General features: G+C 35.8%; 1 protein-coding gene across 1 annotated transcript in view; it reads right to left on the reverse strand.

The window, feature by feature from the left end:
- The window catches only part of PLXDC2 (plexin domain containing 2), a 254,357-nt gene that overhangs the window by 45,738 nt on the left and 193,075 nt on the right, over positions 1 to 15,544 (reverse strand). Inside the window, exons 8-9 of the mRNA XM_051611612.1 lie at positions 9,129 to 9,228; positions 175 to 270 (exon numbers count right to left, since the gene is read on the reverse strand). Coding sequence (XP_051467572.1) covers positions 175 to 270; positions 9,129 to 9,228 — 196 coding nt within the window. The remainder of the gene's footprint in view (positions 1 to 174; positions 271 to 9,128; positions 9,229 to 15,544) is intronic.

Genomic DNA, 15,544 nt, shown 5'->3' on the forward strand with positions numbered 1-15,544 from the left:
GCACTGAATAATGAATCAACCACCTGGGAATAAATCTGAAAGCGGATAAATGAATCTGTCCATGATTCCAGGTTCACAGGTAAAACAGAATATTCAAAATGTTTATGTGTTGCTGCAAGCGGAAAGCGGGGTCTTTCCCAGATATGGCTCCTGCCCATGTTATGTTTTACTTACTTGGAAGAGGTATCATTTCAACAGCTGAGAGATTGGTAATCTTTGACATCTGTAGCTCCACCCTGTGGTACTCATAAATTGTTCTTCTACGGACATCTACCAGGAAAGAAAAATAAAAATATTTTCCCAACTTTATTATGTTGTGAAAACTAGTGGATATCATGATTACTCGTTGTTCCTTAGGTGCACACATGACACCAGTTTTCCTCAAGAATATATTTTTAACTTTAGCCACCATGAAGGAACAAAGGTAGGGACAGAGAATTTTTAACTTGAGAAACCATCAGAGGTGACAGAATAGGCACCTATTTCCAGTAAAGGATTATAGAAATGCTGAGTGTGCTCTCAAGCATCTTAGTCATTCATTTAGGCAAAAATTCTAGACGGCATACTGTCAGACATTTTAGGGTATAATTCAGATGCTTGCTTTCCTAAAATATTTCTCAGCTTAAAGACTTGAGAGAAATGCTTTATATGCTCATTTTGTCAGTTCTTGTCAAGATGTGCAAACAAAACTGATTTCATTGCTTAATCAAATTTGTTAGCTACATGCTAGCTCAGATCTAAATGCTCTAGCACATTTTTTCAAAACATTATACTAAAGAAGATAAGTCTTCCTAAACAGACAATGTTATCCATAATCTTTACATAAGCTGACTGCACCTCCGTTTCTCAAAGCAGAAATTCAATGTAGTCGATGCACTGCCTTAGAGGATTTGAACACACAGACAATTAATTGTAAGACCCAAGCATAAGATAAGTGTGAAAAAAACACATCACTGTTAGTATCCAGATCCATATCCTAACATGTATTCTGAATTATCTAGATTTTAAGTGCATGGCTGCAATGCACACCGGTGAGCTTGTACATTTGAAAATTAGAAGTACAGCCCAGCCTATACCACCAATCTGACACAGTAATGATTTCCTGGTGTGCTGGATTAAAATTTATGCCCTTTTTGGAGGTTTGCTAGACTAATTGAAATCAATGCAAAATACAATTGCTGACCCTGTGGAATTATTCCAGAAAAGAATAAAGGTTTACATACAAAGGATTACCAGGTTACTTTAGCCAGTGTTGGTTTGAGCCTACATGCAACAGAAGGAAAGGAATTGCAGACAGCCATAAACCCCATTTTAGGCAGTCTTTGGATTTGTCAGCCCTGTATAGATTAGGGCACTCCTCATGGCTTGGTATAAAGGCTGTGTTTCTGCAGCTTGAAGTGCCCTCACACGGGCTCTCCAGCTGTTAAGCAATCACATAGCACCAAATCCGAAGTGTTTCTCGCAGTCTCTTGCTAGATGGATGTAGTAGGCCTTTCTCAGATAGAAAATGGAACCTTAACTAAAATCAATCAAGCAATAAATACTAGTTTTTAAGGGAAGAGAGAAAGTGCACTAACGTGTCCTGTGGCTAAGGTGCCTCTTGATTCAAGCAGACAAGACTTTCTAAGAACAGAGGGATGTCCAACCTCTAAAAGCACAGCCACAGGAATCCGCCTTTATACCACAAAGAAAACAATCATCAAGCTATTGCTGTCAGTTGGAATAAAAAAACTTCTGGTATGAAATACACCTAGAATTGAGCTTGTTTCATGTTTTGCCTACAAAGTAATTCTGATTGGTAAAAAAACAGATACAGGCATGTGCCAAATATTTACTCCAATAAATACCTTAGCCATGTCCTTCAAACATACTGGACAGAAAGGATTTTCAAGACAAAGCTAATCATGTGCTGAGATGGGGAAATCTCTTGCCAACAGTGAGAGGTTTATGCTTCCAGGATGGTAAGCCCCATAAAAGCACCTGCCAAATCAGAGCGATCTCCTGCCAATGCTGAAGGTTGTAATTATTTTCCCACAGAAATCTTTATTCTTCAGTCAAAAAAACCCCAAACAAAAGAATACCTAAATTAAAACAGTGGGTGCTGGTACTTTAACTGAATGCCATTTCATCTCATCAGTAGTGGTACAGCCTGGTATGCTACGACCCTGTTGTTCTGAACCTTTCCTAACGGACTCCTCATAGGGCTTGCAAGAAATAAGGAGTTTCTGGCTTTCTAAAAATCCAGATTCTTCACTGACTTAGGTCACAGGCACTTTTATTTCAGTCCATGAAATTTCTAAAAAAACCAATTATTTAAAGAGAATTAACTTTGTTATAAAAATACTAATTTCTAATCAATCATAGTTCAGTATGATTGTTGATCCCATTAAATCCCACTTCCTGGTAGACTCTGCTCTTTTTTTCATCAGCAAGAAGACTGTGCAACCCCAGGAGGTGAGCTTGCATATGAGGGATCTGTCTACTTTGAGAAACCTGAGCACAGAGAGGTCTTTGCATAGTCACCTTCTAACAGCTTCATATATACTTGCACAGGTGTTGAAAACAGAAGTGTTTAAATTTATCTACATGGCCGGATTGTAAAGAAAATGCAGGTGTAGATTCTTTTTCCTCCCTATTTAGAATTCTGAGCTTGTACCCCCTTTACAAAACAGGCTGGAAAAGCTAAACTCAACAGGATTAAAAAAAAAAAAAAGGATCACTTTATCCTGACACTTTCCCTCTTAACCTCTTCACACAACATTCCTGCTCCAACCCAAGACAGACACTGTCTTTCACTCTGATGGAACTTGTCTTATGCTGTCTATTTAGCTCTTTTACCATCAAGTGGGGAATTGCAAAGAGCTTAAAGCCCATGTATTCAGTATGCACCTTAACTTAACAAGAACTATGAGTGAAAATGAAACCATTTGGTGCAGAAAAGATGAAAATTGAAGCATCATTTGCAGCTGTTTTGCTGAAAAGGGATGTTATGTCAGGTATAACAGGGAAGGAAGGAAAGGAAAAGGACTTTCTGCATTCATATACATTTTGAAGTACTTTTCCTGGTTCTGAATTTCAGAAGATATGTATATATTCTTCTCCTCATCATGAAAATATTTACTTTGCTGTAGGTCTTTTTGAAAATCTCAAGCACCCTTTTTTACTGAATGATACAACTTAGGATTTTTATTTTTTACAAGAACAGAGTCTATTTATTTTACATTTCTTTTAATTTACAGCATGCCTGAGATTGCTCTTTGGTTTGGTTCTGTGGCATGTATATGTGTTATCTTTGAACACAAGGCCAAAGGTACAGTCCCAACAGAAAAACCTGAAGGAAACACCAGCACTTACCTGAGGTAAGTACATTCCTCAGTGACCTAGTGGTCAGAAGGCCAATTGAAAGAGTCCCTTCAAGGGATTAAGCAATGGATTGGTAAATCACAGATGTGCAAGATTCTGGTGTAACAAAACATTTCTATGTAGTTTTATCACATCAGTTTTAAACTAAATAATGGCATATAAATATTCTATGAAACAGAACTTCCAGAGTTAACTAAATGTACTAAACAGAGAGAGTACTCTGGAGACAGAGCAGTGCCAGAAGAGCACCAATGACTTTCTAACATACCTGAAGGGTCAGTAGCTAGTAATAAACCATTCTAAATATGTGTCTAACAGATGCACAATCTCTCTGGTACTTTTCCATCACATAACCACTTTTTCTCATACAGCACTCCACAGCTAAAACTTGCAGCCCAGTTAAATGTGAAAATATTGGAGACATCAGTCTGATTTTTCAAATTATATGTTCACACAAATAAAAATCTTTCTCAGTGGAATATTTCTAGGGAATTGAGATCAGCCATACACCCAGCAAAAACTCCTAAACAAGACCATATATATTCATACAGCTGCATCTTCATTTTTAAGTCTAGCTGATAGATAAAACACAAATGTCAAGAGGGTGCATTTGATTATGTAGAAGTCAATTTGAAGCAAACAATTTATGAAACATACCCATCTTACATTGCAAGCAATTTGTGAAAACCATAACAGTGAAACACAGAAGGGTGGGGAACAGATACTGTACTATGCAGCCACTGGCTTTGCTTGATAGGGACTTTGTTTAGCAACACTGGCTGAATAAAATCTTCATGTAAATAAATCTTTTGCTAGTCTGGTATGTCTGATCACCATTATCACAAAGGTAAGGGAATCAGAATGTCAAAGCAATGTTTGTTTTTTAACAGCTTCATATTGTTCAGCTCTTCAGTATTAACTAATTAATTGTCAAGGCACTGGCACTGCGATCAAACATACCTGTAATCATATCACCACCACAATTACTCTTGCTCACGGACTATTACACACCCATCTGAATCTAGATCAAATCTCAGATTCCCTAATTGTATTAAGTTTATCATTCTATTAAAAGTTCCTTAAAAATCCTTTCAATCCTGGAAGCTGTACCTCAAAGACGTATGTTATCTGTGAATAAGCAAACCAGTGAGGTAGGCTCTGAAATACCTGCTTTATGAACAATGTAGAAAAACTTCTGCACCAACGCTCTGTGCCTACCACATCTCATTTACTTTGAAACTGCCCATGTCCTTTTAGATTAACCTTCATTCCTGTTGCCAGTTTAGCTGCTCTTAGCACATGATCTAACTGTGAAAAACATCCTTTACCACCACACACTGAACTGTCTAATTCTGAGACTGGTCAATGGCCAATTAAGGCTTTGGCTAAAATAAGAACATTTTAAACTGTGATCACCTTATACCAGTCTCTCAAGTGCTGTTATATGACCAAAGACTGGGAGTATGTCCATCTCTTTCCCACACTGCTCCTGAATCGGGCATGTAGAGCCAAGAAACCCAACTGCCTGGCTAAACCCTTTTGAGCCAGGAGACAAACATGCAGGGAGGGAGGAGCTGCCATCCTGTGGATTTAGTTACACTAGTGGAAAGTAAGAGTATATAGTGTGAATTCAGAGCAAAAACTTTTGGCCCCACTTTGCATGGAGGCAAATGACAACATTATCAGTAAGGCAGCAGCAAATTAGATTTCCCAGTTTCCCAGATGGTGCTGCATCATTATACAACAAATATCACAACATAAACTGCTGGTCTTCTTTTACCCTTCAGGAAGGTAATGCTAAGGTTTGTTCCTTCAGGGGCATCACTGCTGTAAACAAGCTGGAGAGAGATCTTCAGCAAACAGTTATAACATGCAGAGTTGTCACTTATTTATATGCTTGAGTTACACTATGTATTGAGTGGCACTAATTGCACTGAAACTGGGATATTACTAACATAGAGCTCAGCTACAATTTTGGGTACACAGTGTTAGTGAGTAATTTCAGTGCCATTGTATGTTGGGTTGTCAAGGTATGGATTTCTAAAAGAGCTATACCTAATACAGTACAGGCCAAAATCATGGAGAAGGATGTCTCATCATGGAGAAAAACCTAGACAGTGTCTGTAAGTGCATGACTAGTAACTCCCTGAATCTGGCACTCTCACATTTTGCCAGTGTATTTCATACTCTCTTGGAAAACAATCTGGACAAGCTAACTGGTGGGCTTCTTCATTGCTAAAATAAAATAGTTGGTTGTAGGAAATATTTTTTTCATTTCTTTTTCATGCACAATAAAAAGCTAACTGAAAGACAAAAGTGAGAGAGCACTGAAAAAAAAGAGAAATGGAGCAGCCCTGAAGGAAAAGAAAGATGATGTGGCAGAAAAGACATGAAAGTAGAAAAGAGATGTTGGGAATCTGCAGAAGGGAGAGCAAAAGATACCATAGGAGACTGAAGAACAGGATAGGAGACCAAGAACAGAATGCCAAGGATGGCTGAGAAAAAACAAGAAATAAGAGGGAACATGGAGGAAAAGGTGGTTGGAATAGGACAGGGAAAAGGTTCCTAATGCGGAAAAGACGCTGAAGAAAAGTGAGAAGACTTGCTGGAGGAACATGTAAAGCTATCCCTCAGCTTTGTCTCCACCAATCACGTGGCACCTCTAAGAGTATATACAGGCATATGTATCTATACATACATATATATATAAATATAAAATACTAACCAATTTGCATCAATATAATAGTACTGAATTTAGGCTTGGAAAGAAAAGCATTATCTATATACAAGCAGTAGCAGCAGATAAAGAAAAAAAACCTCAAACATAGGGAACAGGCAGAAAACCACCTAGCAAAAATATCCCATCTCTGTGCTCTAAATCTTAAAAGATAAGGTGGAAAAATGTAGGTACCTGTATTCTTTCAGGGATAGATAAAAGGGGTATTACTACAAATCCTTTGTATGTGGAAGTATATTAACAAAAATAGGAATGAAATGCTCAGGGTCCTCCATTTCAAAAAGTTCAGAAAATCCTTCTTTTTCCTCTTGGTTCTTCAAGAGGATTCTTTTCAGCACTCATGAAATACACTTTTGAAGTAAAATGGCTTATCAAACCCCACATTTTTCTCACCTCAAAATTAAATATGTTTTCCTGGCTTCAGAACTCACCTTTTGGAAGCATCAAAAATTTTTTTACTAATGTTTTGGATGGTATGTCTGAAAAAAATCTCATAAATAGTTCTAATTCTTCCAAATTTACTTCAATACAATTAGGACTGCTATATTGAAATTTTAGAATGCTGAGTATACAGAGTGCACCAAAGACATTCAGCATTTCTGAAAGTTGAGAGAATATTTTTATTCAAAGTAGGCTGATATTGTACTTAATGCCTCTTTCCTTTTCAAGTACTAGATGTATACAAAAATAATTGACAAAACTCAAAAATGAAGAAGTACAGTTGGGTTTGTTTTTTTTTTATGTGAGTTTGTTTGGGGGGGTTTTGTTTGATTTTTTTTTTTTTTAACTAGCTATGAACATAAAGAGTGACTGGGTTCTCTTAATGGCAAAGTCTTTTAAAAAGTGTTAAGGAAGAACTAATAGCTATGCTACTTTGACATCTTTTGGGACAAGCAAACAGCAATTCAAATTCTTCTGTTGTCTTAAGAAGCAAACGAAGTAAACTAACAATTCTATCATACTAGGTTTTCAGTAATTGACTCGAGTCACGGTTGATTTAACACCTCTGAAAAACAAGAATGCAAGAACATGCATACTTTAAGAGCATCTGACACTGGCTCTCAGTGGGCCAACATTATTTAGCAGCTCTGTCAGGGTGATATTATTTTGCCTGTACATATTAATATAAACCTGTTTCATTGAAAGCATATTTTGCCTTCAGGAAAATTTACCACAAACTGATGGTTCCCTTGATTAATACTAGCTCCAGTGTGAGTTGCTAAATAGCAAAAATAATCATGAATTACCACCATCCACAGAATCAGTCGTTAAAGAGAAAAGCAGTGCATTACACACAGTAATACAGAAACAATGCTAACCAAACAGGTGCTGCAGTGGTGTGTTTTAGACTCTTTGCCAACTTTCTGTTTTTCTCACTTGCCATTCCTTAATGCATCTTAATGAACAGAGTAAGTTTAACATCACAGAATCACAGAATTAGCTTGGTTGGAAAAGATAAAACACTAGACAGATTTTCTGGTAATTACAGTCACTTCACTTAGCAGAAATTGTCACGTGACAAAAATATTTCTTGAACTATTAAAACTAGAAAACTAGTATGTAACTGTGTCTTCATCAAAACCAACATTATGTAGTGGTAACAAAACAAGGTGTATGTCTGAAATATTTCTACAGGAAAAAAAAACAACATTTAAACTAGAATGAAGACTAATATATACCATATATTTTACATACAAAATTGTACATCCATAATGTAGTGCTGTTTGATGATGGAGGCCAGATGCCAAAAGATCTGCATACTCTTTGCATTGATTATATTCAATTTCTGTGTGACTATTCTCATAAATAATTAACACAAGTCAATCAACCTAATTTCTACCTGAATAAATGTTAGGAGATCTCACAAGCTAAGACTCAGAGAAATATTCAGCTCATTCACCTACAAACATCACTGAAATTACTGAAATGAGTTGCCTAGATTCATTTGCTTCTAAGCACCCAGAAACAATCCATGCAAACATAGAAACATCACAACTATCTATCATACTTCAGAAACAGATTTCTTACAAGACCTTCCCTCTTAAGTGAAATCTGGGGATGACAACCTCCTTCACACTATTCTGAGTTTACAACAAGCAAGAGAGGGTACTGAAATTTTCCATGTTCCCCATGGCAAGACGTGTAAGAAGTGGGATTTATGCTCCCTCATATAAAAAAAAAAACAAACTACTGAAATGTGATGAAGAGGGCATAGGATGACCTGCAACTTCATTGTCAGCCTCATCTGTAGACTACCTTAAAATGGGCTTGTTAAAGTAAGTTCTTATGAGCTTTATCTGCGCCACACCTCTGCCAGGGTTCACTTTAGGAGAATATGCCTGGACTCAGTCCTAAAAGTCTGTTCAAGTACAGCTCCTTCCATCTACACCCTGCTATTTGGGGATTATCTAAAACTGAACTCAGTAAATCAGTTCCAAAGGTGTGAGTAAAACCAGCCCAATAGGAAACTGAGCCCACTCTGTAATGGCTAAACAAACTCCATGGGTTCTGAACACGGCATGTTAAAACAAAGCATAAAGGAACTGTTGCCATGACTATGTGAGCCCAAGATGTTATTTAGTAACTACGGCTCCTCTTCTTTTCTCTCACTAAAATGTATCTATGAATTTGTAGTTCAGAATGTAAAGTATCAAGAACTTCCAGCCTGGATATTTTTGTTTTTCACTTGAATATACGAGATTTTTGTGAACAGGTTGCTTCTTCCCTACTATGGATAAGGAGACATATTCCAAATAAAGTATCTTATTGAATACCAAATTGTTCTGGCTGACAACTTAATTTTACATTATTTGGCTGTTTGTTTGTTTTATTTACTTAATTTAGCAGCTCAAAAGAAACAATGACAGAGAAAGCCACATTGGGAATTACCAAGCAAATAAAATTACACTTGAACTAACAAGCTGAAATTAGGTAAGTGATTTGTTGTGCAACTAATCATCCTTGATGAAATCAGCTTACACTTGTTTCTCAGCCTCCAAACCATTAGCACTACAACAATACTACATACTGGGAATTTGCTGGATCCTGTGCACAACCACAAATGCATCTGAGAGTCCCACTTTCACTGGGTGGTTGGTTGAACTTATCTGTGTCACAGCGACAGGAATCTGGAAGACAAAACAGGAAGATATGCACGAATTACTGAAGTCAAACAATTCAGACTGTAAACAACAGCACTGTGTGAATGTGTAAGTGAACACTTAACCAGTGTAAATTAAAAGTCCTAAATAAACATTTTATACAATACAGCATCATACGACTAAGCATTTATTGAATATTAAAATTACTGGGTTTAATTTGATTATATCTCAGTTTGCTTCTTATATAACAGTATTCATATCAACACTTAGAGGTTGAAAAATTGTTAATGATGATACAGAAAAGGGAAGTAATTTGCAATAGCGCACTTCCCTCAGTTGAAGACAAAGTGGGATGACGTGCTAGTATCAGACAAGGAGGTGGAGGCAATACTTCTTGTCTACTGTTGAACACACAAACCATGAAGGTTCAGCTCGGGATGAACATTTTAAAAGCTTATGGCTCATTTAACTTGCCCAGAAAACTGTTTGAAGAGCTACCTGAAGAGAGCTCTGGCCCAATGATATTCATGTTTCATGTGTCTTTGAGAAGCAGGGAAATCATCAATGCCATGGAAAATGCTGGATGCTCATTTGCTATTACTTAGCAGAAGAAATAAAAAAACTTGGCCATAGACAGGCACATAACTGAGATGTTCATGCTAGGCAATGTTGTATGAAAATAGGAGTTACATTTTATTTAATTTTTTTGGGAAGACTGTAGCTTTGGCTGATACTTGTACAGATGCAACAGCTTTAGAAATCTGAAAGGTGTTTGACTTAGTGACATGTAGCACTTACACAGCATTACTATAGTTAACTAGATTGACCACAAACAGCAGCCATCATGGAAGAAGCTGCTCAAATGAAGGTGTGTCTTTATCTTTATAGTACATCTTGCTTCTCAAGATATCAGACCTGGTATTCAAAAGTGTTACTAAAGACTGGGAAGGAAACCAGCAGTTCTGCAGGTGACAACGGCAGAGTAAAAACATGAGATGCCTGGATCAATTAGCAAAGTTATACCCTGCAAAAATCGCAAAGTTGTAACTCAAAGAACAAAGAGTGCAAGGTAGAGGTTTGTGGACCATGTTCTAGAAAGCAGTAGTTCTAGAAGGAACCTTAGGATGGTAGTGGATGAACAACTCCAGCTGTCAGAAGGGACATCACACTAAGAAAACTTTATTGATGTGGTATTTGGTAACAGAAACAGTGGAATATAGCCTCAAGGTGAGGTGATAATTTTACTTATACTTGCACATTAGATCATCACTGAAATATTACACAAACCTTGGGAGCCACTCTTTCTTAAGAACATCCTGAAAATTGGAGAGAAGAAAGATTAAAAGAGTAATAAAAAATATTTTGGAAACTTTTACAGTTCTCAAATGCCATTAAGAGGACAGTTAGTCTTCTATCTATTTGGCTTCTCAAAGTGAAAGCTGGAAAGCTGCCTGGATTACCATAAACAAGTAATGCCTTGGAGAGAAATAACTCAGAAGCTAAAAAGCCTTCTCATCTAGCACAGAAAGATATAACCAGAAGATGAAAGCTGTAGACAGATACCTTTTAAATAGAGCAAGCCACATGTTTCTATGATTGAATGTAAATAACCACTAGGATAAACTGCCAAGTCAAATTATTAAACTCTACCCATTGCTGCTTTCAAAGCACAACAATATCTTATTTTTCAAAGTGGGCTTTCAGTTAACCAGAAATTACTAGGCTGAAGGGAGATGAAACTGGATCAAATGAAAAACCTGAGATATAAGGTGCTAGGCTCAGCTAATCTAATCATCTGCTCTGGCACTATTTGTGTAAAACTACCAGAATTATACTATTGGTTAAGTATTTTTCACATAGCAAAAAAATGCTGAAGTAAAAAACTAGTTACACATTCAATGACAGAGGAATTGGTATTGTTTGTATGTGAATTAATGGCATGAATTCCTTTGTGTGAGTTGAGTATCAGTAGTTCTTCTCCTTGTTTCCAACATACCATTTAGCTGTGCTTTTTCCTGTATCTGTCTAGGAAAATTAAATTCTGAATATTAACACAAATAGTGAGTTCTGATGAATAATGTAATAATTTTCCAATTATTTTCTTTGATTTTCTAACAGGAATTTGTACTGGTTTTGCTGGTTTATTTAGGGCTTCTTACACACGTGATTTGCTTTGGTATAACAGAAATATAATTTTAAGCCAGCATGAAAAACTGAAGCAGCTCAGAAATATCACTACTTACATCAATTTAAACTTGGTTTATATCAGCTTAGCTCTAATACAGTCTTGGAGAATATGACATAAGAAGATTGAAAGCCATATTTTCAGTCTTCAGATTAAAACCTCACTGAGCTCAGAAAGAAGTCTATAAACTTTCTGCAGTGTTAAAGTATAAACTAAATAGTAGCATTATTCACAGTCTCAGAATACTGTAGAGAAAAGCTTATCTTAACTATGAAAGAAACTGTCTTAAAAGATTTTGGAGAGCATACTCTGGACAAGATATTGAAAATCAAGTTAGAACAAGCACTGATGAGAAGGATGCAATGACTATTTCTCTTTCAAGTTAGAGAGGAAACAAAGAATCAGTTTTATAGAAACAAAATGTAGTTGGCATTGGCATTATCAGTATGTGTGTGACCTACAAAATGCACTGGCAAAAGTGGTAGCTCAAGGCACAAATTGTGTCTGATACACAAAGAGATTTATACTAATTTTTTACATGTGAGCGCAAACTACAAGTTGCACTCAGGGTTCCTTGAATAATCCTCCTGATTTTAATTCTAATGCCTTTTCATATGTTTTATCTGAATTTGTGAATAATTCAACAATGTGCAACTTTCCCTACAAGAATTACAACAGTAATTTCTGTCTCACACATGCACTTTTAATGTTAAATTTTTTTTTTTTTTTTTTTTTTGGTCAAGAAAGAGTGTAGGGTTCTTGCAGTACACATACCAAGAGTAATTTGTTCATTTTTGCTGGTTTTTTGGGGTTTTTTTTGTGTGTTTTGTTTTGTTTTTAACTTATTTTCAACAGAACTTGCTTAAGAGCTTGAAAGTCAAGTTCAAGTCAAGTCAAGTTTAATTATTTCATAAAAATTATGAATGCCTCTGACATCTGGTACTAAAAGAGGAGGCACAGCCACATTGAAAAGAAAATTAAAGCAAAAACTTCAACAGAAATTAGAAAAAATTTGGAGCAAAAATATCCCAGTAGATATTTTCAAAATCCCTGCAGGTGTCCATGCTTCTATGCTAGGCAATCTAGCAAGAGTTAAGAACTTGTGGAATATATATAATTTTCTAAAACTAGTAATAAAGTTGCAGTAAGGTCTACTGTAACGGATTGGCAGCTTCTAGCAGCCAGAATTCTGGATATGTTTTATAAGCAGAGAAGTGTGAAGGGTGAAGAAATCTCAAAAATTTAGTGTGGCCAGCTCTTTAAACTGTCAAACAATTAGTCATACAGAGAGAAATACAGTTAAAGTAGAAGGACACTGGAAAACGCTTTTATTCTCTTGAAAAACTACGGTGATATTAAATCTGCATTTTTATAAATATATATGTTTATTTACAAAGTGTGGGAAAATAAGTAATTTTACAGATCTGAACATTTTAGTCTCTCAGTGATGAGTGTACTGAACATCATTTTGTAGCTTAAATCTCTTGAATGAGATGACAAGATCCAATGGGTTTTTACCATATTATGGCCTATTAAGAAATACACCCTTTTGACAGAGGGCTTGAAATAAATGATAAAATAATTTAATGAAAATTACAGTAAAACACAGGTAGCAAGCAGATGGCTACTGTTCCAAAATCTTCACCTGAACAGCAAGACATCTAAACAGTTGGACAGTAAGCTAAGAACGTGCAAGGGGTTTTATGAAATTACATTCAGAGGATGGATTTTAAGTAGAACAATTTAAAAAAATGTATCTTAGCTCTGCCATAGACAATACGTTGTACAAGTCATCAGTTTATGAATGAGCTTTACAAATGCAGAGTAGCATTGGGGATGCTGACATTTTGGATTATATATTTCAACAAGATGGAGAAAGACATTTGGAACTCATGCTGAAGTCTGTTAATCATTTGGAACACTAGTCTAGACATTAATTTCCATCACAGTTCTAAAATTTTATTATTTTTTACTTCCTCTAAGAACATATCAGAATCTTCAAAAAAGAATACAACAATGACCTATTAATTACTCTACAGACCATACTGCATGAAACATAATCAAGAATTTTATATTGCATAAACTGATCACCTCATGACATCAAGGATCCTATTTCCATGTTGATATTTTTTATATTAACAAGAGCAGAGGCAAGGAAATACTGGGAATGCATGATGTAGGCAGAATACCCATGAAGACTGGGCTAGTTTTTGTTTTTGTTCTTTTTTTTTAATTTTCAGGAAACAATCCTAAGGTTTGAAATATTGTTACTGAAAACAATATTTTCTCTTACATATAGCAGAAGCATCAATTTTATCTTAATGCCAATACTTAATCAGTTCAATTCAATTCTGCCTGCCTCATTTTACAGTAAAAATAAATTCTACTACAAGTCTCTTTTAGAATTATTTTCCAGCTTCACATATTGGGCAAGTTGAAGAAGCATTTCAACTTTAATAAGGGTTTCTGGATGAATACATAAATAGTCATTACTATTTAAATGAACAAAGAAAACGTTCAAGCCAGTGAAATTTATCAAACCTTTGACACCTTTGCCTGATTTGCCCTGTATTAATCATGGACAGAAAAAGAAACCAAATGTTACTCTAAGCAACATTAGCTATAACCACTAATGGAAAAGACTATATATAGAATATTTTTTGTATTCAAAAAGAAGTAAAGCTCTTAAGAAATGAAGTTCTGTGAAATTTAGAATGTAAGAAATCAGTATTCACTACAAATACATAAAAAGTGTTCCTTTACAGAATTTTTTTATTACTATATTCTGTTGGTTAGTTTGCACTGTAATGCACTTCGTACGTAGTAGAGGTGCAACAGATAAAAATTTCCTGCTGGCTTATGTTTCCTGACATTTTGACCATTTGCTGAACACTAACTGTTGGAGTAAGCAAAGTGATATTTAAAACGGAAAGTGTATGCACTGTAAAAAACCTACATTTGTAAAGAAATAAATATTTGACTTGCTATAGAACCTTGCTATATTTCAAATTGTTTTCAGATTTTGAAAACTTGGCTCCTCCTCCTGCCCACTAACTCTTCTGAAAGATATTCCAATGTCTCCAGATGTCACTATCCTGGTGGCTCAGCTCCTTTTATAATTTTTTTTTAATATTTTTTTTTTTCCCCAGAATCTATTCTGGATTTTGGATAAAAATTGTGCATTTCAGACCGCTTCCTAGTGTTTTGTTTACTGGGCAAACAGCAGGACACAGAAGATTGGGCAGAACAGCTCCTTTGATACTCAGCAAACCCCAGCCAAGATCCTGCCTTGGTGGTTAAAACCAGGATAATGCAGTAGCAAACATGATGTGGAAGCAGGAAGGGTATGAAAAAGAGAATCTCACTGTTTGAATAATCAGGAAATAGAAAGTAAAATCTACCTTAATCCTGTTAGACATAAAAGTTTGTACTTGTAGCTCCCTTAAATGTATAATCAAAGTTATTTTTAAAGTGGATTCTTCAAGATAAGTTCCTGGTGTCACTAACACAGAGCCCCTGTAGGTTGGTTTACAAAGTTACTCACAACCTGTTTGCTGCATTTCTTACATGGTGTTTCAGCTTGGAGACTTTGAATGACAATCCAATGAAGATCTCACACATTTGCCATACATCACTGTCATTTTTTATTAACTGTGATGTAAAGGAAATGACACCAAAAAGACACTAGAAATCTTCTGCAATTTTTACTCATGCTAGTGAGCACTCACAAAAGTAAACTTAATGAGTTAATGGAGCTCCTGACAACATGACTCTCCAACAAGCGAAACGGCTCCAGAAATTACTTGCTCAAAAAGCAATAGGTTAAGTACTGGAAAGTAAATAATTTGCTAGCTAGATTTATAAGCATTGGAGTTGAATTTAAATGTACAAGTGTCTAAGTTTTTATTTTCAGAAAACTTGTGTCAGATCAGTGATTGGAGATTTTGTTCAATTTTCATCATTTAGATGAACAGCTGAGGTAGCTTTAATGGAGTAAGGTATGCTGCAAAAAAAAAAAAGAGAACATAGTCATCTGGAAAGATGAGCCTCCAAATCCATCCTGCAAGTAATGCGCAATGGAATACACCAGCTGTAATTTTCTAAGATCTTTTGTCAAAAGTTTTACAGACCACTGTAATGTTACTATTACAACTTCAA

The sequence above is a fragment of the Apus apus genome, chromosome 2, assembly GCF_020740795.1.
Source record: "Apus apus isolate bApuApu2 chromosome 2, bApuApu2.pri.cur, whole genome shotgun sequence".
In the NCBI taxonomy this organism is placed as follows: Eukaryota; Metazoa; Chordata; class Aves; order Apodiformes; family Apodidae; genus Apus; species Apus apus.